Raw genomic sequence first — 26,988 nt, forward strand, 5'->3', positions numbered from 1 at the left:
ACTGAAACCTAGCCCCACTTAGCCTTTTTATAAAAAAAAATATGCTAGATTATTCAGAAATAGTGGGAAATTCTAACTTTGAGGAAGAAAACAACCCCAGCAGGCTAAAGTCCCTGTAATACCAATAATTTTATTAAAGTCTTTACTCATGGGATGGTAAATAATTTATAAAACGAATTGTAAAGCTATTCTATTCACGCAGAAGAGCCAGGTCCTGAGGTGTTTTATTTTGCGAGAACTCTATCCAATGTTAACAAATCCTGTGACGATGACAGCATTTAATCCATTCAGTATGGATCACAGAATTTGAAAGTTTACTGAGATACAGATCTTTTGTTTTTCCTTAGAAAAAAACCCTTATTTGCCTGCATTTGTCATTTTATTTGAAAGTAAACCTAGCATAAACCTTTTATATTGTTTGTCCACAAATGAGACAGTCGAACAATATTCTTTGAGCTGTTCTGCTTTGAAAACTTATTAATGGAGTTGTCACAAAAGAGAAAATGGTGGTGGGTGGGATGGAATTGGCCATTAGCAGTAATGGGAAGAGTAGGAAGAATCCTTTTGGGGGTATATCATTTTGTATTTAGGAAGTGAGAAGGGAGAACAGTATTCTTACCTTCTCTTGGAAAAGCATTTTAGAAGACGTTGCATTTAGTTTTGTTTCTGGACTACGTAGTTTTGTACTTTTACTAATTCTTGATTTTTAAATGAATCTTCTCTGACCAGTATTCCCTTTTGGTTCATTTTCTGGTTTAATAAGTACCTCCGTTAGTGTATATCTATATTTTTTAGATTGCTTGGTTATTACGAGTTCTTGAGCTTATGCATGCTGTCTTAGGTGCTGTGTACATTCATAAGAAAAATAACGTGGAAGTATCCTCAAGGCTAAGAATGAAAGCTCTGCATAAGATTTTCTGTTTCAGATTTGATTCAAGTATTTTGCATTTACATGCCTAGCTTTCTCCGTGTAGTTATGCTCCAGGGTCTCATGTGTTCTTCTCTACACTACCAAGGTAGCAACTGTTACAAGGGGAAACACTAATATATTTTCCTCGATGGTGGGCTTTTAGCTTATAAGAAGTATGCAATCGAAAGACTGGTCTGTTCCAGAAGATAGGGCTTATAAACTAAGGAATCCAGGTACTCAGTTATCTCGACCTGCAGTGAATATTTCAAAACAAACATTAGCATTTTTTTCTAATAATGGGCTGTTCCAGGGTTCTAAGAAATTAGCAGATTATCTCCAAAACTAGAATGAAGATTCACCTGGAAGTCTTTGGATCTGCCTAGTAAATTGGGTAGTCATCCTTCTGTTTCCTCATGACAGTTTAAGCATCTTCGTAATTCATTCCAAATTTGATTATGGTGACACTTGACCTAGACAACTTTGGTTTCATAAATAAGACATTTATCTCTCAGGCAAGACTTCAGTTCCCTGGTTATTTGCTGTAGTGCGCTGTAATCATCTTATGATTGTGTGTCTTCCTTAAGAAGTATAGATTTCTAGCACATTTCCTATGTAAGCCTAGGTAACTACACGTTTTTCTTTCTTTCTTCTTTTTTTTTTTTAATGTAAGAAAAAACAGACATATTCTTCTTAGTGTCCTGACCAAGTCCTTGAATGCTGCTTAGACATTGGACTAAACTAATCCTTACTGAATAGGTTTCTGTTGACTTTTTGATTCATGCCTTTACCTAAGGGCTTTCTGTGTCAGGAGAGAAATGGAAGCGACCTTTTGTCCTATTCCAGTTAAAACAAAAAAGCCCAAGCCCAAACTGGTTTTCAGAACAGATGGATTTTTTCCTAAGGTTAATCTAAAAGATACTATAAAAACTTCAAGGCTAATTAAGAGATCAGATATGAAAAGGTGAAAACATGTCAACCCTACCAAAATTCTCGTCTGTGAAGCCAAAAAAAGTAGGTTTTTATACCCCCAAAGTAAATAGACTATACCTGCTAATCCTTCTCTCTTGTTTTCCCCTCTGTATATAAGCACACAGTATCCCTAATAAGAAATATTTCCGATATTGACGTCCTATTGAAGTTAGTCATTCTTTTTAAAACATCACATTATAATTTAGGGCCATTGAATTTTGCTTTATGAAGTAGTAATACAGTCCCGCTGCTAAACTGGTACATGTATTCCTTCTTTACAAAATTGCACAAACTGAGACATCTTGATACGTGGAATCTTAAGTAGTCATGGACTGGTGTGGCCTCTTTGGAACTAATATGGTTAACTGCAAATTTACTAGGCAAATGTACAGTTTCCGTTCAATAAGAAGGCAGCTGATAAATGGCACAGGTGTAAACTGTTTAAAATTTTAAACCACATACTGCTAACACAATTTCAGCACTCTAGGATATGAGACGTTACAAGACAGGAGGACAAAATGTCACGTAGAGATTGTCTCCCCCGACCTTTTCTATAATTGAAACTTTCCAGAGAAGTTTTTGATCTCTCTTTACGGCTTTTGAGAAAAGCAGAAGTATGAGAAATCATCTCTCAAACCTGGATTCTAAATACTTGATGATATCTAAGATACAGGAACAGCTAAATGTGTACATTAGCCATAGTATTAGACTAAAAGCATTCTAGGCCATGTATATAGAACATAACTGTGTGGTGGGGGTTTTTTCTCCATTAATGGATGGTATCTGTGACTAATAACATTTTCTGCCTTATAGGCCTGCCTCGTCCCCTCAGCTTTCACACGATGATACTCATTCACGCATTGAACATTATGCTAGCAGGTATGAGACTAGTTGAATGCCAGGCAAATATTGATTGAAATAACTAACCAAGGAAAGCTAACCTATATTAATTTTAAGCGAATCTTTTCTTTTTCCCCAATCTTGTCTGATTTCTACTAATCAGCTTGCCCTCTAACGTGCATGCCATTCCACTGCATGTTGGTTTTGGACACCGATAAGAGCATCAGCGCAGAACAGTCTCCCCTAAACATTCCTGATAGCTTTGTTATGTTTTATATACTGAGCACGTGTAATCAATTGACTTAGAAATCATCTAACCTTCGTAGAAAACTGCTAGACCAGGCATAAGTATATGAAGAAATTATACTGTGTTATATAGAGACTATGAAAGCACTGGCTTTCCATTTCTGTGTGTATTTTCCATAATATGCTGTAAAGAAGAGAATCACTCATTTTCCTAATCCCTGGACCTTTCTGTCCCACTTCCTTTGTGTTTGAGGTAACTCTTATATCTAAAAACGAAATTGCTGATTGTAAGATATGCTTGTTAAATAAATCCATAAGAGTTTGGTTCACTTTTAAGTTGTAAAAAGACTTTATTATTGTTTGAGGTGAAGGAGGTGTTTGAAGGTAAAAAGCGGCAGAATGTATAGAGAGCTTACTGTGAATCTATCTTTTATCAATAGTCTAACTGCTGAACATGTTTATCAACCGTAGGAAGTATTAACTAGCTATGTATAATTCTGTCTTCAGTGGAAATCTTTAATTGTCTTAAAAAACACATGGGATAGCGTAAAGTACGGAGTGTATTTGTTGTTAGGGAAGCTTTTCTCGTGAAAACAAAGGCCTCTTCTCAGTGAAAGGAAGATCAATCTGTGAAGGAAAAAAATACAACTTCTCTTGTCATCTGCAGCGTAAGTGTAAAGCTACTTAACTAGCTGTGGTCCACCACTCACTGCCTCAGACGGTTAGGCCAACGCACACATCCTTTAATATGAAGGATTCCTTTCTCCTCTTGACATGATTTATCCTTTAGTTTTCAGGAATGTTCGATTAGGTCTTGAATAGATTCTAAGAAGTCACATAAGTTTTAATGAGCTTTTACGTTTTTTATCAGGCTAGCAGAAATGGAAAACAGCAATGGATCTTATCTAAATGATAGCATCTCTCCTAATGAGAGCATGTAAGTATCCTGTCTCTTTTTACAAAATGTTCCTGACCGTGAAATTGCTTTGAGGGATTTAGAGGTAGGCTAGCGCAGAAGATAGGAATTAGCGTTTATATTCATTTGATCTTTCAAGGAGACTTTCATTTACTTTTTTTTCTTTAACTCTTGACAACCCGACACAGAATGAGCTCATCCAAATTGTGGCATTATTGGTATTCCAGATGTTCCAAAATGTTCCAAAACATTTTGCCTTACTCTTATTTAATGCCATACTACCACAAATGGCAGGGTCCCAAATACTTAAACTGTATTAAATGTTTAAGCTTTGACCAAACCTGCAGGATGTTTAAAGGGATTAGATATTAATTTTTAAAGCGATGGCTAAGTAGTGTTTTCTCCACTCGTGGGGAGTAGAACTATAATCTTGGTGTAGTTGCACTGGCATTCCCATATGGTAGGCTAGATGGGCGTTTTCCTTTAGAGATCCTACCTAGTAGATTTTTGTGATTTAGCGTCTTCAAGAGCTAAGTCAAGTGAGGCTATCTTGTGAAGGGTTTCAGAAGAAGGAGTACAAATTGAGGTCACGGTTTTGTAGTGGGATGATGAGCCAGGCCTGTCAAATTTAAGCAAGGCGAGAGAGCGGTGCTCAAAGTGGCGGAGAACACAGCTATGGCAGGGAAACAGAGGCTTCATTACAGAGTAGGGGAAGTATTCACAATAAGGAATCTTGCCGTGAACCAAGAGGCTGAGGTTGGAGGGAGAAGACTGAGAAGCAAATATGGAGGACAAAATAAGGATCTGCTAACTGAATGGATAATTTAGGGAGATGAAATCTAGTCAAGGTACAATAACGTTTTTAGTTTGACAAGTTACGGATGTCTCACCACTTTGTCATAGAGAATCTAGGCAAAGGGAAAATGGTAAATTTATCATATGTAGTTGGTGTGGCAACCCAAAGTCACACTCAGATGAGAAACAGGCTTTATAAGGATTAGACTGAAGGAAGCAGTATCCAAGTGGCATTTATACATAACTGGTTATTGAAGACGTGAGAATAAGTCATCTCATCTTGTACATAAAGGTGATCAAGGTAATAATAAAGAATAAAGTCAACACTCAGCCATTCATGTATGACTTATGTTACTTAAAAGAAAACAAAACAGCCTTTTCCCCCAAACATAACTATGGTGCATTATCTTTCTTAGCTGTGGGGAAAAGTATTAATAGTATTAATATATAAACTACTTTGACAGAAAAATATGTAAGCAAAGAATCAACGAAACGTAAACAACCTGAACGATTTGCTTCTTGGGGGCACTGATTTGAATATTAGAAGCTCTAGCACGTTCACGGTAATTCAAGTTGTACCTGTATAATAATGGCTGCCATTCACTGACTGCCTCAGAAGACAGTAAGAGAAGTTGAATTATAACTATGTGTTGTAATGAAACATGGGAAGTCCTAGCAATCAAACTGCAGAATTGGGGAAGAGAGCTAACAAATTAGGTGGTCACAACTGCTTTCGTTTTATTTTTCAACGAAAGAGGGCATAAAATCCATTTTGACTCAACGTTGGATGGTAATGTCATATCTTAGGGGCAGATCTGGGCAAGTGGTTTGGTAGATTGGTTGACTTCACTTAAATGTTTGTTTTTAACACCCAATAATTATTTTAATTTTAACTTACCAACCAATTATCTGCCTTGATGGACCAAGATCATTTAAATTAGGAGGATTTTTTTCCCCTAAATCTGAAAGTTTTTCAACTCAGAGGACATAGAGATGAGAAAAGGAATTTAAAGGGGTGTGGAGAGGGAAAAATTAACGTATCATCTTACTGATATGTAGCCGGAAGCGAAGGGATTTAGCCTGTCACTAAGAGCAGAATGAAGTTCTTATAATTCGGAGGTACACAGGCTTTTCAGGAGCTGGGGGCGATGCATTCAGAAAATAATTTCTTCTGTGTATGAGAGAGTTCCTAGATACGAGGAAGGATTGCAGCTTCCTCCCAACGTATAAGCCTTTGGCCTCTTTGTTCCCCAAGGTTAGTCTTTGAAAAGCTGCTCTGAGGAATGAGTTGTTCAGTCCTCTTGTATTAGTCACCTTAATGGCTTTTTTTCCCCTGCCAATTTTTGTTTTTCTATCTAAACAATAATTGAATGAAATAGTAGTCATTTTTATCTGTAGTTTCATTATTGTTATCATCCTGCCTCTGTGGGGTTTATAAGTTGAAACTGGCTTACCAAAGCAACACTTTTCACTTGCATTGCTTTCCACTTAAGAAAATATTTACTCTCTTATTTTAACGGCTTCAGTTTTTTCCTGGTCAGTATCAACAACACAGTGGGTGAGTGAACAGATTGTCTTGACAGGCTTGGTAGCAAAAGCGTTATACAGCCATTATTACGTCTCTTAATATTTACTAACGATTGATGAAACTGTCAACGTAGAGTCCCAGTATTACTGTCATTCTACCATTCATTTACCCACGTAAATAGGCCAACCAGATTCAATGGAAAATCTGAGCCAGAAACACTTGGAATTGTCACCAACAGGATGGTAGACCACAACTTCAGGAGTATCAAAATGTCTTTAAAAGCAGGAAAAAGGGTCTAATTAATTGTTAAGAGCAAATAACTGTTTCTATTTTTAAAATACACACCCAAGTCCCTGACCCCCAAGGCAAAATAAGGGGGGAAAAAACCAAAACCTTTGATTTTATTTTCCAGAGATGATGAACATTTGTTAATCCAGCATTACTGCCAAAGTTTGAACCAGGACTCCCCCCTGAGCCAGCCTCGTAGTCCTGCCCAGATCTTGATTTCCTTAGAGAGTGAGGAAAGAGGGGAGCTAGAGAGAATCCTAGCAGATCTTGAGGAAGAAAACAGGTGAGTTTTCTTTCTAGCTTTGTCATTGGTATGCAGAGTGCATACACTTGCGCACATAGAAAAGTGCCAGGAATCTTCACTTAGAGTCATTTTATGTCTAATTGTTTTCTCCAATAATCTGTTTAGCTCCGTTTACAGATTCTCTCTCTCTTTTTTTTTTTTGTCATCCGAAAGAAGAAAATGAATGCAATAGCATAAGTAAGAACTCATATAGTAGGTGTTAAAGGAATGAATGCAATAGCATAAGTAAGAACTCATATAGTAGGTGTTAAAGGAATGAATGCTGATGGTGGTATTTGATTCGTTGCATGCGTTTCGGAGGCTTTGATTTTATGTTTGAGAATAGAATTTAAGAACAAAGTAGGTCATTTAATTTTATGATGATATGATTTGTACATGTGTTTGGCCATATTATCTATCTCAAAGCATTTGAGCAAGTAGGCTCATTGGTCATATTTGGGAATGAATTAGTTCATCTTAGTTTCCATCATCAAATACAGTGGTCATTTATGCACACTGTCCTAGCAGACTAGTGAGACAATTCCAGTTGTCAGTCATCACCTGAAAAACATGTCCATGGAACAAGAGCAGAAATTATAAAAGTAAAAGAAAATTTCCTAATGACTGCACAGAGGACAAAGATGTAAAAATCTGATATATTGTGGGATGTCAGGATAATGCAAATCATTGGACTTTTACTTTTGTATTCCGTTTATTATATCACAGGTCCCTTGGTTAAGAAAGGCTTTCGCACATGATCACTTCTAACTCAGTGTGCCTTCCTTAGACAGATGCCACCAGGCGAGTCTTTAAAGAGCAAATGCTCAAACCTGTGGGACTTGAGTACTTTCATCTCTTTGGTTTAGCCCAAGGCACAAGGACCTCTTAATCGAGGCAACACAGTATGTCTGAGAACCAGTGCCCTCGGGGAGTATGTCACCTCAAGATGAAAAGGCAAATTGCCATTCATCCATTGCTTTCTCCTGCCACTGGCCTCTTTCTAGCTCTCTGTACCTCTGACCTATGGCCAGAGCTCCTTATCTGGTCGGCTTCCCTTTGTCTCTTTCTCGCCCCTCCAATAAATCCTCCATGCTGGCTGTAGTTGTGCATCTCTCCAGAACCAAGACCCAGCATGGCATTGTTCCTTCACTGGATTTCTGCATCGTTTAAAAAACCTAGCTGCTCAGCTGGGCATTTTAAACCTTCCACAGTTTTCTCTTGACCTGCTTTTTACAACTTCATCTTCTTTTGTACCTGTTGTGGCTGCTGTTTCTGAATGCATCCTGCTCTCATCCACTTTCCGGGTCGAGCTCAAGCTTGCGTCTCAGCCTAGCTACTAACCCCCATCGCTCCACTGCCATAGCTGGCAAAGGAGTCCTTCCCATCCTCCATGCCCTTGCTCCGAATGATTTTCCCCACAGAGCCCTGTTAGATCCCGGCATTTGCAAGTAATCTATCATATTTGACTGTGTTCTCAGAATACTTTGGACCTTTCTCAGAGACCTGTGTTTCAGTTTGCTTTTTGATCAGTTAATTCCCAATGCTTCCCTCTAATGGAGACAGTGAATGCCTTTGGAATAAGGCCTGTGTTTTAATCCTCTTAATGTCCCCTATGGTACCTAGCACAGTGTGACTATTTAATGGGTTCTCCAGAAATGTTTGGTAAAAGCCTGAGTTAAGAATACAGAGGGGATGCCACACACATACCATTCAGGAGGTAATACTGAACATTCTGTGGGTTTGGGCCTTATCTGTAAGACTGGCAATGAACGTCATGGTAGATAAAACCTTTCCCTCTACTTTATTGAGTACCGTTAGTATTCATTTATGTTAAGTGTTTAATTATTTTAGGGGTCAAAGTCAAATAGGAAGAAAAAGTTGGTATTGGCATTATAAATAGAATTTGATGTTACCCAGGAATAGAAATATTTTTGTACAATATGATTGTCCACTGTGTAATGTATCTTTCCATTTCATTGGTCAAGAGTTCTGTCTCGGTTATTATTACTACACTTGCCCTCCACACCCTGACGACCAGGCCAAAGAGTGCTGGTGAAGAGTACTTGGAACTATCATTTGTATATCATTTCGTCATTTTCAGAGCACTTTAATGCATTTTGGGTCATTTAATCTTCCTAAAAGCTCTGTGTAGAAGATGGATGAGAAAATGCAGGTTCAGAGAGGTTCAAACGGCTTGACCCAAATTTCACAATCAGCCAGTGGCAGAAGCAAATCCAGATCCAGATTTTCTGACTCAAAATAGCCAACTGTGCCTTGCACCAGAGCCTAAAGAAGAGTCATCCTATGTAAATATCATTTATGTAGAATTGTGCATTCTATGTAAATATCATTTATGTAGAACTGTGGCACATTCCATGGAATGTACCTTTACTTGAGGGAATATTTTTAGGACTACATATGAACAGACCTGTCCATCGACTTGTGGTACAGTGATCACCAGTTTACCCTGAAAGGTATCCAAGACCATTCCCCGGGAATGACATGGTTTATTCTCTGAAAGAAAGAAAAAATAAATTGCACCAGGCTGCTTAGAGCTCCAAAATGAAGAATCTGGTACTGGTGCACGTCTTTCTGTAAGTTATCTTGACCCTCAAGTAAAGGTCAGGATGAGCTTCCTTCTTTCTCTCTCTACTTTGTCAGATTTTCACTTCCTACCAAATCCCAAGAAACGTCTCTGCAGAGCTCCCCTCCTGAAGGTAGCCTCTGGTTTTCTTTGCTCTGTCCTCTCCTGTCTTCCTGCAGTTCTTCTCAAAGAAATTCAGAGCCGTAGCTTTGTCTTCATGATCCTTGAGTTCAGTGTTGCTTAAAGGAGCCTGTAATTCACCATTTCCTTTCCTTCCTCTCAGAGAACCCGGGAGGTCATTAGATGTCCCCTGTCCGTGCCCGCCAGCCTAGCTATATTTCTCTAGTCAAATTGGCTACGTAATTTGACAAACACAAGCAGACATTTAGAGCAAATGGGAAAGGATATTTAAAACTGAGGGTATCCCATGTCCTTTGGACACACGTCTGTGTGTACTTCGTGTTCCTTTATCCTGTAGCAAGGGCTTATCTCCACATGACAGTTAGCAAGGGCAAGAGGCTTGAAAAGATCCCCATTCCTGACTAGATGTTTATTGAATTCTGTTATTCGTGACACCTCCCCACCATCCCCTTGGAAAACTGAAATTGGCTAATGAGGAAGTGTCTCAAGGATATCTTATCTCTGTCTTTCGAATTCCATTTCTCCCAGTTGTTGCCACCTAGCATTCAATAAATACTTGTTGAATAAGTTAATGAACAAATGAATTGAAATGAAGCTGAATTTATTTTCATTGTAGCACTCATGCATGTACTTTTGGCTAAAATTCTTTTTACGTCCTAATTTCGTAGAGGAAAGCCTTTTGAAAGCTTTTCTTGTGCTTGCTTTTCAGAATACTTCGCATTTTCAAACTTCTTTGATGAGCACCAAGCCTTGCTTTGTCATAAATTTAGAATGTTGAGAATTCATTTTCCAAATCCTAAGCCCCGTGTGTCTCCCCCCACTGGCTTTCTCTGATTCTTGGCTTATGCCACAAAGATAAGGCGAAAGCTCTGAGCAAAAGCTAAGTCTGCCTCTCAGTTTTCTCGATAGGGTCTCTCGTAAATTTGGGTGACTAGTGACTTATACGGTCTTTAACGTTTCACTTCTGCATAATGTTTCTCCCTCATACCACAGATAATTCTGATTCACCTGTTGGGTCGAGACCAGTTCGATGTCGAGAATTTGCTCTATTGTGCGTCCTTAGCATTGCACACTCCAAGTTCACTTTTGTCCTGCGTACAGGACAGCCTGCAATCTGCTGACTTAAATCTGTAGTGACAAATTTCGATGTATTTTTCTCTGCACTAAGTGAACTCAGACTTGCTCTGAAATTCTAGGTATGACCCTAGCAATGAAAAGGTAGCCTTTATGAGAGACAAAACCTCATCGTCATTCTGCTGCCGGCGCATCAAATTGATTAGATTGTTCCCAAGTCTAAAAGGAGGGTAAATACTAAGCTGATTTACTGTGAAGTCTAAAGTTAATTAAAATTGTTAGTAGATGTTTTAGGACGACAGAGGATTCTGAATTTTTAGTACCCGCTAGGTACCTTTCATATGTCTTGTTGTTGGGCAACCAGTCATGATGCAGCCTAAGTGTGAGTTTTCCCTTGATCCTTTTCACTCCTCCAGTGGCTATGCGGGATTGTAAATGTTATATTCAGAAAAACTCTAGATGGGTTACTTACACCACTGAGTTAAACTAACTGGCGATCGTCATCCCGGTGCTTTCCCTTGTAAATGACGTGATGACTGGGCCCGAGGCTCACAGTTTTCAATGTTCGCCGTCTCAGGACGTCTTTATTCCACGTTCCTTCCTTAGGTCTTTGTGTGAGTCTCACGTGATGGTGAGGAGATGGCCAAGATGAAGGGAAGCCGAAGCGGGTCAGGAGTGGGCATTCCGAGCTGAGCGAGGAGCATAAACAAAGGTGTCAGGGAGGGACAGCACAGGATGCTTGGGGAACCGCAAACAGTTGCGCGACCTCTGTAATTAGTCCAGGATGGGAGGAGATGAAGCCGGACAGGTCGGCAAAGCCAGGTGGGGAACGACAAGGCCAGGTGGGGAGGGACAAGGACGCGGTGCGGTGCTGTGTGGGGGCCTCCTCATGTAGTACAGGGAGCCTCCCGGGGGTGAGCCAGGAGCGATGCTGTTAGACTTACACTTACATGTGTGACTTGGGCAGCTGGGCGGAGGTTGGGGGGACTTTGAAAAGCACAGGCCTGGAAGAAGGAAGTCAGATGGGGAGGGAGCATGGAAGCCCAGGAAAGAGATGATAAGGGCCCACAGGAGGGTATTAGAAATGGGGAGGATGGGCTGAATCTGAGGGATATTTTAGGGGAGGGGAGGGGCGGGGTGTTTGGCTGGCTGGTTGGGCGGATCTCTGGAGGGAAGGAATGAACCCCAGTTCTGGCGGGTGCAGGGCGAGACCACGGTTGTTGGCAGCTGGGACTGACAACTCAGGAAGAGCAGCAGCAGGGTCGTCCTTCAGTTCAGCAGGATTTACAGAGGGCCTTCCTCAAGGTCAAGTAGCTGGAAGATGGTGAATGGGGTGCAGGAGACGTTGAGTTTGAGGTTCTGGTGGCATACCCACGGACAAATGTCTGACGGTGGGAAATGGAACTTTGAAGCTGGAAGGAGGGGTGTGGGCCAGAGATAACAGATCTGTGAGTCCCCAGCTCATAACTGGTAGTCGAAACTGAGAGTCAATTTATCTACCCAGGGAGCACGTGGCAGAAGGGGAACAATGGGCTTGGTAAAACTCTAGAAGATGTAAACATTAAACTGTTTATAGAATTCCCTTTATTGTTTAATAGGTAATCCATGCACATTATATGAAATCCAAAGGGTTTAAAAGGCATATAAAGATAGTGAGTCTTTCTCCAACCTTGTCCCCTGGCTGTCGTGCTCCCAGCGCTGGGGGCTGCCCGCTTTACTTCTTTCTCGTGTAATCTTTCAAAGATATTCTCTACATACGGAAATATTTTTGTGGTTGTTGGAATTATTTCACACAGTACCATGTAGTGTTCACTCTGGTCTTTTCATTCTACTTAAAGATCCCTAATTACACACGCTGGAGGAATATCCCAGAAGAAGAGGGGAAGAGAGCTTGGGAATGATAGCGTTTCCCCAGAGGAGGCAAGAGGGAGAGGGGCACAAGGACACAGGAGGAGGCATGGTTTTGAACGGAAGAAGGGCCACCTCTGAAAATCATGTTGTAGGTGACGAAGCCGGGGTAAGGAATGGGGGTGGGGAAGATAACAGTGAATGTTAACTGTCCAGTACACATCATTGGGAATCAGTAGAGACTGATGCTCATAGCTGGTCTACACATTTTTTTAAGTTGAACTGGGGGGAAAAGAGTCGTGTATGAGAAAGTTAATGAATCTGGGCCCTCATGCCACTTGGCAATACGAGCCCCCAAAACACAGGGCTACAGAGCCTTTTTAGAGAAAGGGAACTACTTTTCTCATATAAATCAAACCGACAAGGTCTTTCATGGCCAGAGAAGCTGCCGTATGAAGAGAAGCTGAAGGGCATACCCACTGCATTTAATAAGGTGTGCAGGAGTCAACCGCCCCCGCTCTAGGCAGGCAGGGACGACAGTTACATGGGGCGGGGTCACCATGATTCCCAGGCTCAGTTTCTAACTAAGCCACCCAATAGCTACATTTCCTTCAGTGTATCCTGAGTTAATCGAAGCTTGTGGACGGATGACCCGAGTTCTCCCTCTTTTTAACTGTCTTGTTATACTAAATATATTAACGTTGCCTTAAACCTTTTCGGGGAGCAGCATGAGGTTTTCTTTTTTAGAAGAAAATTTTATTTTTCACAGTAGAGACAGTTTGAATATTCATATTATGAATTCTCTGTAAACACACAAACAAAATTTAACTTGGAATACAGGTAGCCGCGTATAATCTTTTTTTTTTAATTGAAGTATAGTTGATTTACAAGATTGTGTTTCAGATGTACAGCACAGTGATTTGGATATATATGTATGTGTATATATTTTTTTCAATTCTTTTCCATTATTGAATATAGTTCCCTGTGCTATACAATAAATCCTTGTTGTTTATTCTGTATATGGTAGTGTGTACCTGTTAATCCCATACTCCTAATTTATACCTCCCCCCTCCCCTTTGGTAACCATAAGTTTGTTTTCTACGTGAGTCTGTTTCTGTTCTGTAAATAAGTTCACTTGTACTCTTTCTTAAATTCCACATATGAGATATATAATATTTGTCTTTCTCTAACTTCATTTAGTATGATAATCTCTACGTTCATCCATGTTCCTGCAGATGGCATTAGTTCATTCATTTTTATGGCTGCGTTATTCCGTTCTGTGTGTGTGTGTGTATGTATATATATACACGTGTGTGTGTATACACCCACACACACACACACACACACACCACATCTTTATCCATTCATCTGTTGATGGACAACATCATGAAGTTTTAAGTGCAAATACTCAATCTATTTAAATGGGGAATATGTTTTTTAAAGACTGGAGTTATCACTCGATTTTAGGGTCCTCTGTCTTAGATGTCTTGGAAATCATAACAAAAACTCGTCTGGTGAGTTTAGATCTTGGCATAGGAAATTGGATAGTCATGAGGACTGCTTCATCCCACAGAAAAACTGACGTACCCCTCTGGTGATAACAGTATTCACAAGTTATTGGTACAGCTGCCATCTTCCTAGAGCAAGCAGGATAAAAGCTGAAGTTCTTACAATCCAATTTCCCTTTTTAGATCCTCCATGAAGACCCTCATCCTTCTTTTGGCTTTTGTTACCAGACCATCCTGCTACAGTAGAACTGACTGTAGTCTTAACTTTCTTTAGTTACTTTCCAGGCCTGAGGATATCATTCCATTCAGTTCAACAGCTAGTTAGTGAATGCTTAATGTGTTTTTCAAACAGGACTACAAAAAGGAATAAGCCTTGGTTCTTACCCTCATGGGGCTCAAACTTTAATAAAAAGACATTCAAATATAAACAATTATAACCCAGTGTTACAAGTGCTCTGAGGGCACAGAGGTGAATGACTAATTCTGTCAGAGGGATTGGGGAGACTTTCACAAAGGGAGGTGAACATAAAGGCTGAATAGCAGTTTTCCAGGCTGAGAGAGGGCGTAAGGTTGAGCCTTGCAGACTGTTGGGGCAGTGAGTTATGTGTGGCCAGAGCACAGGATGAAGAGAACCAGAGAGTAGTGGAATGGTAGGTGGAGACCACTGTTTAAAGGGCTTTACATGTCAGACACAGGAGTTTGGACTGTATCCTATAAGCAGTTGAACAGTGAAGGCTTTGTGAGGAGGAGAAGATTTAGCAAAATAATTGTAAGCAGGGAGCTAAAGCCATGGAGATTGGTAGAAGGATAGTGCAACAGTTCATTGAAATATGGCCAGGTTCTTAACTAAGGATCTCTTAGGCAAGTGAAGAAGTGATAGAGAAATGGGAAGTCGCTGGATGAATGAGGCCAGAGCAGATGGGAGAGGAAGGAATTGGGTGGTATGAAATTTTTCATCAGGGAACTGGGAAATGGTCATTAAAAAAACAATATCAATAACAACATAGCACACACAAGAAAAGCTACTGATTGGCCAAGGTCAATGGATAGAGAAAAAGAACTATGTATTGCGCATGCTGAGTTCTGTTTGCCCAAGGAGATTCAAGTGGAAATTTCCTATATTGATTTTATGTATTCACTTTCCAAAAAGGATTTAAAAAAAAAAAAACATAGCAGTAAGATTCCTGTAGTAGAAATAGTAAATCAATGAACGTAGTGGGGATTAACTTAGTTGATATAATTGAGCTTGAAATTTAGTTTGAGGTTCCCTGCAGGCAGGGGGAATAAGAGGAAACAATGATTTGTCTATCTCTCAATATTGGATGAAAGAAGCGTGAAACTTTCTAAGGAAACAGCATAGTTTTCCTGGTTCTAAATTAACAATAACAGCAAAAACAAATAGGTGTCATTTGAGTGCTTGCTGTGGACCAAACCTGTTCTGAGTATATGTAAGATCCTATTCAATCCCCACAACAACCCTATGAACGAGAGGCTGTTTCCCAAATAAAGACTCCATGACACAGGGTATGAAGGACACGCCACACGGCTAGCAAGGAATAGGGCCTGGATTCAAACTCAGGCATTCCTGGACTCTTAGACAGTGTTAATGCTTGGTGTGATTACTGGCTAGTCTCCTTATCAATATTTTTATAACAAAGACTGAAGGAAATTTTATGTGGCTGCTTCTAGTAGCCTTTGATAATTGTGGAAAGCTTGCCATTAAAGACCAAAGAAATGATGACAGTTCTCCATGGATAAAGGTCACTATTGCCCAAAATGTGTTCTATAATATACCTCTGAGATACTCTAAAAAGACTGATTCTAAGGACAGATAAACTTTGGAAGTGCTTGTACTGGAAAGTGTTGATTAATTTGCGTTTGCATTGAAGAGTCCAGAAGTAAAGAAACATGATTAGCTTTGTTTAACCCAGTGTTGGTTACACATACTTGACCTCAGCCCAGTTGTACTGTTCTGTGGAACTCACTTTGGTAAGAAATACAAGTCTGTACTAATGTCTCTGAAAATGAAACCTGGATTTTTCTCACAAAAGTAACTTCTGATTTTCTCCAGTAGTAAAGCCCTACAACCCGAGAGACCAAAATGATTATTCTGGAAAAGTCAAAGATAGGTATTAAATCATCTCCTGTAAGAAGAGATAATTCTATGAGGTCTTTTTGTGGAACATCCCACCGTGAGTGACCTGGCTTTCCCATCAAACCACAAAAAAGCATTTCCACCAATAACTTGACAAAATTAATTTGCTATATGGAGCTCTTAATTGTTGTTAACTGATTGAATTTCGATGGATGTCTACCAAACACAGGAACTTTTGCTTCTATAACAATTACTGTTGGATTTTGCTGCGTAAGTTGTTAGATGCGAAGGCCAGTTGTTACTTGAGGCCTCTCCTGGGTTGTGATATAAAAGTGTATTACCAACACATGGGAAGATATTAGCAGGAATGCAGGTGTAACAGTCATCTCAATGACAGATTAAGGTATATATTTTGAAGATGTGTAGCTAGTGTATGGTCCTGTGTAATGCTACTTGAGGAAGCTGATTCCTTTTCTGGCACTGAAATGTTAGAGGAAGGATCAGTGATGAGTCTATCAACCTTGTGTGGCTTGGTACTTAGCAAGTTTAAGTTCACAGAACCCATGGCTAATGGAGACATCCAGGAGACTGTTGAAAAGACAGGTCTGGACTCTAGAAGAGAAGCTTGGACTGAGGAGTAATGGGTTGGGGAGGTTGGGTCATGGGTGTAGAGGAGGTGGAAGCCTAGCGAGAGGACAGGGTCCTCTTAGGAAGAGAACACGTGTGGAAAGAAGACCAAGGACCTCCTGGTGTACTTGATTGTAACTGGCTATGCCCAGTTCTCCACCAGTAGCCCAGATAGAAATGGTTTCCTGGTTTGTATTACTTACGTAAATGGATGACTTCTGCAGATGACCAAACCCTTTTTTATTTTCCTGCTATGTGGATAATTAAAGTTGACCTCTTTCTGTATCTCCAAATTCTGGGTTACCTTTTGGTACCACTCCGTCTGCTATCTACAATTTATAAGTAAACCCATATGATCCTTTTCCTGTAATTTCCTAGTAAATCAAAGTGATTATTTCAAAGATAGAAATAACCTATATTCTTAGCTTAAACACTGAGCATAATTCCCAGTCCTTTTGCATTAGTGTAAGGTTTGTCACCATGGAACTAAACAATATCCCACACACTAGAAGGTGAGCTCTTGAAGGGTAAGGGACTGTGTCTCGCATATGTTTCTCTCTATAGTGCTGGTGTAGGCTTTACATGTTGATTCAATTAATGGATAAATGTCCTTTGGAGTTTTCTTGTTCCCTGCCAGATTTCTTGGCTGGTTTTTCTACATCTGTGACTCTATTTCTGTTTTGTCAGTAAGTTCATTTGTATCATTTATTTCAGATTCCGTATATAAGCGATATCATATGGTATTTGTCTTTCTCTGTCCGACTTGCTTCACTCTGCATGACAGACTCTAGGTCCATCCACGTCTCTACAAATGACCCAATTTCATTCCTTTCTATGGCTGAGTAATATTGCATTGTATATAAGTACCACATCTTTTTTTTTTTTACATCTTTATTGGAGTATAATTGCTTTACAATGGTGTGTTAGTTTCTGCTTTATAACAAAGTGAATCAGTTATACATATACATATGTTCCCATATCTCTTCCCTCTTGCGTCTCCCTCCCTCCCACCCTCCCTATCCCACCCGTCCAGGCGGTCACAAAGCACGGAGCTGATCTCCCTGTGCTATGCGGCTGCTTCCCACGAGCTATCTATTTTACATTTGGTAGCGTATATATGTCCATGCCACTCTCTCGCTTTGTCACAGCTTACCCTTCCCCCTGCCCATATTCTCTAGTAGGTCCGTGTCTTTATTCCTGTCTTCATCCCACATCTTTTTTTATCCATCTATCCGTCGATGGACATTTAGGTTGCTTCCATGTCTTGGCTATTGTAAATAGTGCTGCAGTGAACATTGGGGTGCATGTATCTTTTTGAAGTATGGTTTTCTCTGGATATATGCCCAGGAGAGGGATTGCTGGATCATATGGTAGTTCTATTTTTAGTTTTATGAGGAACCTCCATACTGTTCTCCATAATGGCTGCACCAATTAACATTCCCACCACCAATATAGAAGGGTTCCCTTTTCTCCACACCCTCTCCAGCATTTATTGTTTATGGAGTTTTTAATGATGGCCATTATGACTGGTGTGAGGCAGTACCTCATTGTAGTTTTGATTTGCATTTCTCTGATAATTAGTGATGTTGAGCATCTTTTCATGTGCTTTTTGGCCATCTGTATGTCTTCTTTGGAGAAATGTCTGTTTAGAACTTCTGCCCATTTTTTGATTGGGTTGTTTGGTTTTTTGACATAGAGCTGCATGAGCTGTTTGTATATTTTGGAGATTAATCCCTTGTTGGTCGCTTTGTTTGAAAATACTTTCTCCCACTCTGTGGGTTGTCTTTTATATCATTTTCCACTGGACTGAAAACACTGAAGTTGTTTAGGTTAACCCAGACTTGAACATTTCCTGGGCTTATTTTGGGGCTCTCTTTTAAATTCATTGTCTGAAAATACTGAGAAGTGTCTGCATACATAATTCTGCAGGCATGTACACAGCGTCTTTCTCTTATGTACACGGTTAAACTTGATTCCTCCATAGTAGGAGAGAGCATTAGAAAATTATTGACTTCATTGGGGAAATAATCTTTTTTGCTGTGAGAAATAATATTTTGAATTTAGAACCTTTTTTTTTTTTTTTTGCGGTACGCAGGCCTCTCACTGTTGTGGCCTCTCCCGTTGCGGAGCACAGGCTCCAGACGCGCAGGCTCAGCGGCCATGGCTCACGGGCCCAGCCGCTCCGCTGCATGCGGGATCTTCCCGGACCGGGGCACGAACCCGTGTCCCCTGCATCGGCAGGCGGACTCTCAACCACTGTGCCACCAGGGAAGCCCTAGAACGTATTTTTTATAAGAGCTTTATCAAGATATAATTCACATACCATAAAATTAACGCATTTAAAGTGTATATGTCACTGGTTATTAGTGTATTCACAGAGCTGTGCAACCATCGTCACATAAGCAATTTTAGAACAATTTCCTCACCCCGAAAAGAAACCCCATACCCATTTTCAGTCACTCTCCATTTCTTCCAAAACAACCGCACCCCAGCCCTAGATGGTCACTAATCTTCTTTGTTTTATATGGATTTGCTTCTTCTGGACATTTCGTATAAATGGAGTAAACACAATACATGGTCTTTTGTAAGTGGCTTCTTTCACGTAGCCTAATATTTTAAAGGAACACCTGTGTTGTAGCATGTATTAGTACTTTGTTCTTTATTACTGAATGATATTCTATCGCATAGAAATACCACATTTTAAAACATTCATGTGGCAGTTGATGGACATTTGAGTTGCTTCCACTTAATGGCTGTTATGGATAATTCTGCCGTGAACATTTGTGCACGAGTACTGGGACTTCCTTTAAAGAAATGATCCTGTAGTTTCTGTCATTGTAATAGAGGAGACCGTAGGATCAAATATGGCAAGAGTATATAGCAGGGCATGCCAGGAAGTGAAAAATAGGCCATCAAGATAAACTTACTGGGAGAATTTAAGACCAAGTCTTAACTACTCGTGAGGGATTCAAGCCAGGACACACAAAGCCTAAAATTATGCTTCTCCTAGAGACCGTTACAGCATTTTGCTGACCACAAACAATGAAAGTTTAATATTTTACTGTATTTGTCTGAAAATTGAAACACACTTTTCCCAATGGTACTATTCCTGGAGACTAGACTTCCTCACTTCTAAAACCTTTCCAGTCCTAGTGTGCTTTGTGTATGGTTAAGACTAGTCACGGTCATATTTGTCTTGGGTTTTGTCTGTCTGCTTTCTTTCCAGGTATAACAGGATTTTTTTGAATGAATTCTTCTCTTCTTGTGTTGAACTTTTGATTAATACATTTATTCTTGGACAATACTGTGTTAGTCCTTGATCAGGAATTTGTGAAAAAATATCTCACTCATTGAAGATTAAAAAAAAAAACTAAAGCCCATTAATACTGTCAGGTTCTGTCTCATGGAGCTCAAGCAAGATATAGATCACTATGTCAAGGTGTCAAGGGCAAATCCTGAGAATAGAGTATATGTGAGTACATTAAGCCTGTAGACTTGGTCTGAACAGTTTATTACAGCAGTAATCTGTGGACAAAATTTTATCATTCTGTCACATGCCTAGCAGATTTGGTGGAATCTAAGGAAATCTCGTCCTAGTGATCTTAGCTCAGTGATTTCATTTTGCCCAGATGCTCAGCTGTGATACACTTTACTATAGCACAGATGATGGAAAATATACAACAATTCCCAGATTCTGGGGTAGCTACAATCATGACTGGGGAGGGGGGGCAAGAATTAAAGAGCGCAAATGGTGAATCAGTTTCTAAGCGCTCACGCTCTCCCTTTCTCCCTCTCCCTCCCTCTCTCTCTCTCTCTCTCTCTCTCTCCCTCTCCCTCTCCCCCCCCCCCCGCTCTCGCTCTCGCTCTCGCTCTCTCTCGCTCTCGCTGTCTCTCTCTCTATATATATATTCTGCCAAGTTCAGTGGGTGTTATTAGATTGCTTTTATTTCAGACAATTTAAGTGCTTTCCTTTGGTAAGAAGCTTTCAGCACACCTGAGTTTCCAAATCCAAAGTGTACACAATATAGAGAAAGAAGTCATAATAATTATGAACACTTAGATTGGGCTGGGTCTGGTTCTAACAAAGTTGTACATAGGGAATGTAGACCGCACTGGCTCGCTGAACCTCCTGGTGGGGTGAGTGCTTAGGTCAGTTGCCCAGCCTCAGCAGCTGGCAGAGCCTGGCTGTGAATCAAGGTCTTTCTAACTCCAGAAACGTGCTCTCAAACCCTGTTCCAATTCCCACCTCAGCCATGGGTGATAAAAGGCACCAAAAAGGCAATGTGTCCAAAAAAACTTCTCGTATTTTTCTTTACTTGCTTCAACATCGCTTTTTATAAGTAAAGGTATTTATTTTTTTGGCTGCCTTGGGTCTTTGTTGCTGCGTGTGGGCTTTCTCTAGTTGCGGCGAGCGGGGGCTACTCTTCGTTGCAGTGGTTTCTCTTGCTGTGGAGCACTGGCTGTAGGCACGCGGGGTTCAGTAGTTGTGGCACACAGGCTCAGTAGTTGTGGCGCAATGGCTTAGTTGCTCCGCCGCATGTGGAATCTTTCCGGACCGGGATCGAACCTGTGTCCCCTGCATTGGCAGGCAGATTCTCAATCACTGCGCCACCAGGGAAGTCCTGCTTCAGCATCGCTTTTAAATGCAGATATCACTGGAAGAAATGGTACATTATTATAAAATCCCAGTAAGGTTTATTCAGTAGGAAAGGGGTTGGAATTTAAGAGCTCTACATGCATTACAAGGGGACAATGTTAAGAGAAGAGGATTAGAAACAAGAGCCTTGGGGGGGGGGGTTCCTGCCATTTTTACTGTTTTGCTTAAGGCAGACCTAAAATATGCATATTTTTACTTCCCACCCTGTGAGCGGCTCCATAATTAACACTGGTAGTGCCAAGGCATATTAATGTCTCTTTCCATCTAGTTTTGGGGTATTTTTGACTTTGTGTTTGATAAAATTTTACAGTATAGCTTTAAATATTTTAATTATAATTGAAAAAGACTCTGTGCAATTTCCAGTTTTTAAAATACCTCACGCCTGCGAAATTTGTCTTTCCCTTTTTTTTTTTAGAAACTGCTAATTTGCTAGATTTATAGTTGCTGTAATAGTTCTGTGTGATTTACTACATTTGCCTGAATCCAGATTGGTGGATATGATTTAGCTGCTTTTAACACTGTATGAGGGTAAAGCTAGATTTCTCTGGGCCTAATCTTTTTAGATGCAGACCTTTGTAGTTGTTCCCACTTTATGAAACGGATCCTGTGTGTGCTCATGCTTTGATATACAGTTTAATGTATAAGACTTGTTAAGACAGTGATCACTGGAAAGTGGTCTTCAATGATATAATTACACACAGTACGGAAGTTCCATTTAAAGAGTACATGACCTACATTGAAAACACTTGGTTGACATCAGTAAATTAATAGAACTTACACAAAGATTGTTGTAATGTTCTGTATTATAACTAGCATGTAGCTTGTTATGATTGCTAGAGGGACCAGGTGCTTTCATGTTTTCAGCAGGTAGAGGTAAGGCCAATTTGATTTCTCTCTCTCTCTTTTTTTTTTTTTTTGATTTGTTTCTTATATCCATTAGCTAGTTAGGAAAAAATTTTTAATGTAACTTTGTATCTGGACAACCACATTTATACACATGATGACATAAAATTAATCAGATACAGCTACATAGTTGTAGAATGGAGGGATTTTTTTAAGCTCTATGGAGAGTAAGAAGTTAATAATGGATGGGAGACTTTTTTTGTTTTTTTTTTTTTTAGCAAGACTGGCTGCAGGAAGAGATTGTGGTGACAGAAACCATGTGAAGTGAATTTGAATTCGTGTTCTTTAGGGAGCTACCAGAGAAATATAATTTACAAGATAATCAAGAACCTAAACAGATTCTCTGTGGAGTCATTGTCTGATGCCTGACATATATTCACCTACGTTGAAATGACTCCACAAATACCGTCTAACAATTAGAGAATCAATAGGGGTGAAACGTACATGTATAACTTCAAGAAAAGCAAAATATATATCTGTAACAAACATATAAATTGACAGCCAACTGTTAAAATGAGCAGGTTATATACTTGTGGTTAAGGTTTAAAATGACTCACCCTGGAACAGTGGTATCTCACTGATCTTTTATGGGAATGATATCCCCTATGTGCTTTATAAATACTGCGTCTAAAAATATCCAGCATTACGATGTACTTTAAAAGATACTGGCATAGAAGTTTTTAAATTTAAGAAAATGACTTAGTTCATAAGGGCTAACTGGCTTCATTTCCCAGCCCCTAACACTGCTCTGTAACCATGACCACATTTATTAGGAAATGTTTAGTAAAAGTTATCTCTAATTCAACTCTTTTTTTAAAGCTTTTTTAAAAATTAATTTTATTTTTATTTATTTTTGGCTGCGTTGGGTCTTCGTTGCTGCGCGCGGGCTTTCTCTAGTTGCGGTGAGCGGGGGCTACTCTTCGTTGCGGTGCGCAGGCTTCTTATTGCGGTGGCTTCTCTTGTTGCGGAGCACAGGCTCTAGGTGCATGGGCTTCAGTAGTTGCAGCACCCGGGCTCAGTAGCTGTGGCGCGCAGGCTCAGTAGTTGTGGCGCACGGGTTTAGTTGCTCTGCGGCATGTGGGATCTTCCCGGACCAGGGCTCAAACCTGTGTCCCCTGCAGTGGCAGGCAGATTCTTAACCACTGTGTCACCAGGGAAGCCCTAATTCAGCTCTTTGCACATCAGTTTTTCTTGGTAATCTTCATCAAAATTTATAAATACCTGTAAAAGAGAACTTAGACTCAAGTCAAAGAACTTTGTATTTTACTTGGTTTCTGGCCAAGATACCTCCTTTTGAGCTATTTCGGGTGCTATTTCTGGCTTTTCAAACCTTTGGCATGACAGCTTGTCCTGCCTCAGAGCTTCAGGAAAAAAACTATTCCCTCAAAATAAATAAGTTTGTTATTGAGCTCAATAGAAGTTTTATGTATGCCACATATTTGTTTAGGGGAGGTCACTTGTTTGGTTCACTGAACCCTGTTGTGGTAAATTTAGATTTGAACGAGTACTGTGGGAACCTTGACCGTACATTTACAAAATCAACATGTCCTGGTAGGCTTCTGATTAAGATAAGGTTAGCTTTTGCTTTAAGGCATCTTCTTCTCCTACCATTTGTGCAGTGGTAGGTAATATATGGAGTGAAAAAAATTTAAAAGCCATAGTTGGGCTTGAAAACAAGATGAACATTTCTGTGGACCAGAAATGGGGAGTTGGGGGGAGGGGGAGTGCAGGATGTGGTGAGCAGTGTGTGGGGCTCACACGCTGGTCAGTGGACTTTCAAACTCCTGTTGGAATAACAGGAATTAAAATTCTCCTCACCAGGTCAGGGCTCAGAGCCAGATTTGAAATCAGGGTCCTGCCAAAACACACCTGGAGAGAGACAGACACATACTCACTTATATTTGAAAGGAAAATGAAAAAGAGAACCATTTGGACTGCAGCAGGGGACTACAGCTTATATGTATGTAGCCATGGACCTAATGCATAGAACCTAGGGAAGAAGTGAGAAGTATGGTTGAGAAAGGGGAGCATCACAGCCTTGAAGCCAGGACCTGAACCATGCTGCCTGGTGATGAAATTAGCAATAACTGCATTCATATCACTCAATGTAGGAGCTTCAAACTACCAATATAAGATCTAGCCCTAGACTAGAGGCCCTGAGACCCTGCTGCCTGAGTGGAAACAGCCATAAAACCACTTCACAGAGAACTGTCAGTTCAGAAGGAGAGAGAAATAGAATGGAGAACACGAAATATAGCAGAAAACACACTCTATCCCTTTCAAAATGTCTCCAAACCAAAATCCAAAACACACGCAGACTTGAGATAGCCCCCGCAAACTGGCCATCAGATGATGAATTAAGCCTAGACGAAAATAAAATAAAACGGTCCAACAAAGATTGTAAGTACGCTCAAAGACATAAATAAGGAAATACCATTTATTAAAATAAATTAAAAAACAGAAATTGATGAAGTACAGATGGATCTGGAAAAGACATCTTTGGAAATTAAAAACTATCATCATTGAAGCTACTGAACTCAATAGACAGGGTAAATCCTAGGCTGGACCCAGTCAGGGAAGATAAGGAATTGAAAAGATGCTGCTGAGGACTTTACTATGCACAGCACTAAGAAAAACAGATAAATATTAAATAAGCAATTAAAGAAAGATGGGGAATTGACCACAAGACTCTAACATACACCTAGTACAAGTTTCAGAAGAGAGAATGGAGGAAATGGCAGAGAAGCAACATTTGAAGCGATAAGAGCCGAGAATCTTCCAAAACTGAAGAATGATGTGGGTCTTTAAGGAAATGGTCTCCCGAGAGAAATTTCAAACATCTGGGAAGGCAAGAAAGGCCTATGTAGAGCAATTGGTATTCTTTACAGCTCAGCTTTGGGAAGCCCTGGCTGATTCAAATGAGCTTTTTCTGTTTTTCAGTGGAAAGCATAAAAAACAGAAGTGCAGTGTCTTGTGTGTATTAAACCATGGTTTCTGAACAAGGGCACTTAGAAATAACTCAGTAAAGGAGAGCTCTGTGGGAAACTAGACCCAGAGAAAGACGTCTCTGGAAAAGGTGGTCTCCTGTCAGTAACTTTGTGAAAAGTAAGTGGGAGGATAGTAATCGTTTGTTGTACTGTCCTGAAGTCCATGTCTAAAAACAATGTTTTCAAAAAGAGCATCGTGGATGACCCACTCTGGTAGAAAGAAAAGTCTTGAATAGGATTCTACATAAAAAGGTGTTACCAACTGGGACATTTCAATGAAGGTGGATTTCTTTTAGTGAACACTTCAAGGGAAAAAAAATAGAAGATAATTCCTATCAAATGAAACCTTGTGAACATTGGATGCTGCTTCAGGTTCACGGAAACATTTCGATGATTGTCAGTTAAGCGGCCAGAAATTGGATTTAATTAATGTGAACAACTGCTTATGGTGGTTCACACCCAGAGGACCTATGTGTACAATCTGGCTGAGGGTAAACTTATTTTGATGAATTTCTTCTTATTACTGCTTTGTCAAAGCAGATGGCTATGAAACAAACTGCACATATAACTCTCCTTGAAGATTGACAGCAGATAGGATTTCAATCAGTACAGATAGGATACTATATTCCTGTAAATGAAAAAGATCATAGATTGATTTTCCTGTATGACTTTAAACAAATTCCTAGAAAACTTGTAACGTTAGGTCCAGGGTAGAGCTTTAAACAAAAGACAAGCCAGGGCTTCCCTGGTGGCGCAGTGGTTGAGAGTCCGCCTGCCGATGCAGGGGACACGGGTTCGTTCCCCGGTCTGGGAAGATCCCACATGTCGCGGAGCGGCTGGCCCCGTGAGCCATGGCCATTGAGCCTGCGCGTCCGGAGCCTGCGCTCCGCAACGGGAGAGGCCACAACAGTGAGAGGCCCGCATACCGCAAAAAAAAAAAAAAGACAAGCCAAAAACAAAAATAGATTGGATTGAAATAAAATCATCTTCGGTGCAGAGATCCAGCATTTTTGAAACTAGGCATTTCGGAAGACGTGCCATCCCCGAGGGACGATGGGAAAACTCTTCTGCCTGCCCGCCACTTGCCTCTCACGTCTTTTCTCATAGACAGACATCTCCCACATTTGTGGATAGGACATTCTCTAACCCGATGAAATAGCATCTGTGAGCCACAGAAATCCGTCATCTTATTTTGGTATTCATCGTAACTGGAAGAAAGGTATAGAGTTCTGTTCATTTGCTGGGTATCAAATAACAGGTGTCCTCCGTTGGAATTGTATTCTTAGCAATTCTAAAGCAAGAAGGAAATCTATACCCCTATGTGTATTTATTAAAAAGCATAAAAATAAGAAAAATGATTTAAGCATTCAACCTAAAAGCTAGAGGAAAAACACAGGAAGTTACAGAACTTTGTTTTTGTTGTTTTTTGTTTGTTTGGTTTTTGCGGTACGCGGGCCTCTCACTGTTGTGGCCTCTCCCGTTGCGGGGCACAGGCTCTGGACGCGCAGGCTCAGCGGCCATGGCTCACGGGCCCAGCCGCTCGGCAGCATGTGGGATCTTCCCGGACCGGGGCATGAACCCGCGTCCCCTGCATTGGCAGGTGGACCCTCAACCACTGCGCCACCAGGGAAGCCCTGTTTTTTTTAAATTTATTTAATTTTGGCTGTGTTGGGTCTTCGTTGCTGCGCACGGGCTTTCTCTAGTTGCGGTGAGCAGGGGCTACTCTTCGTTGCAGTGTGCAGGCTTCTAATTGCGGTGGCTTCTCTTGTTGCAGAGCACAGGCTCTAGC

General features: G+C 40.4%; 1 protein-coding gene across 8 annotated transcripts in view; it reads left to right on the forward strand.

Annotated features, from left to right (window-relative positions):
* Positions 1 to 26,988, forward strand: part of DMD (dystrophin) — a 2,236,200-nt gene that overhangs the window by 2,170,235 nt on the left and 38,977 nt on the right. For all 8 annotated transcript variants that reach the window (XM_082680764.1, XM_082680765.1, XM_082680763.1 and 5 more), the window contains 3 exons: positions 2,693 to 2,758; positions 3,837 to 3,902; positions 6,617 to 6,775. In XM_082680764.1, the coding sequence (XP_082536890.1) occupies positions 2,693 to 2,758; positions 3,837 to 3,902; positions 6,617 to 6,775 (291 nt within the window). The remainder of the gene's footprint in view (positions 1 to 2,692; positions 2,759 to 3,836; positions 3,903 to 6,616; positions 6,776 to 26,988) is intronic.

This window comes from Grampus griseus (genome assembly GCF_964374135.1).
Source record: "Grampus griseus genome assembly, chromosome: X".
Lineage (NCBI taxonomy): Eukaryota > Metazoa > Chordata > Mammalia > Artiodactyla > Delphinidae > Grampus > Grampus griseus.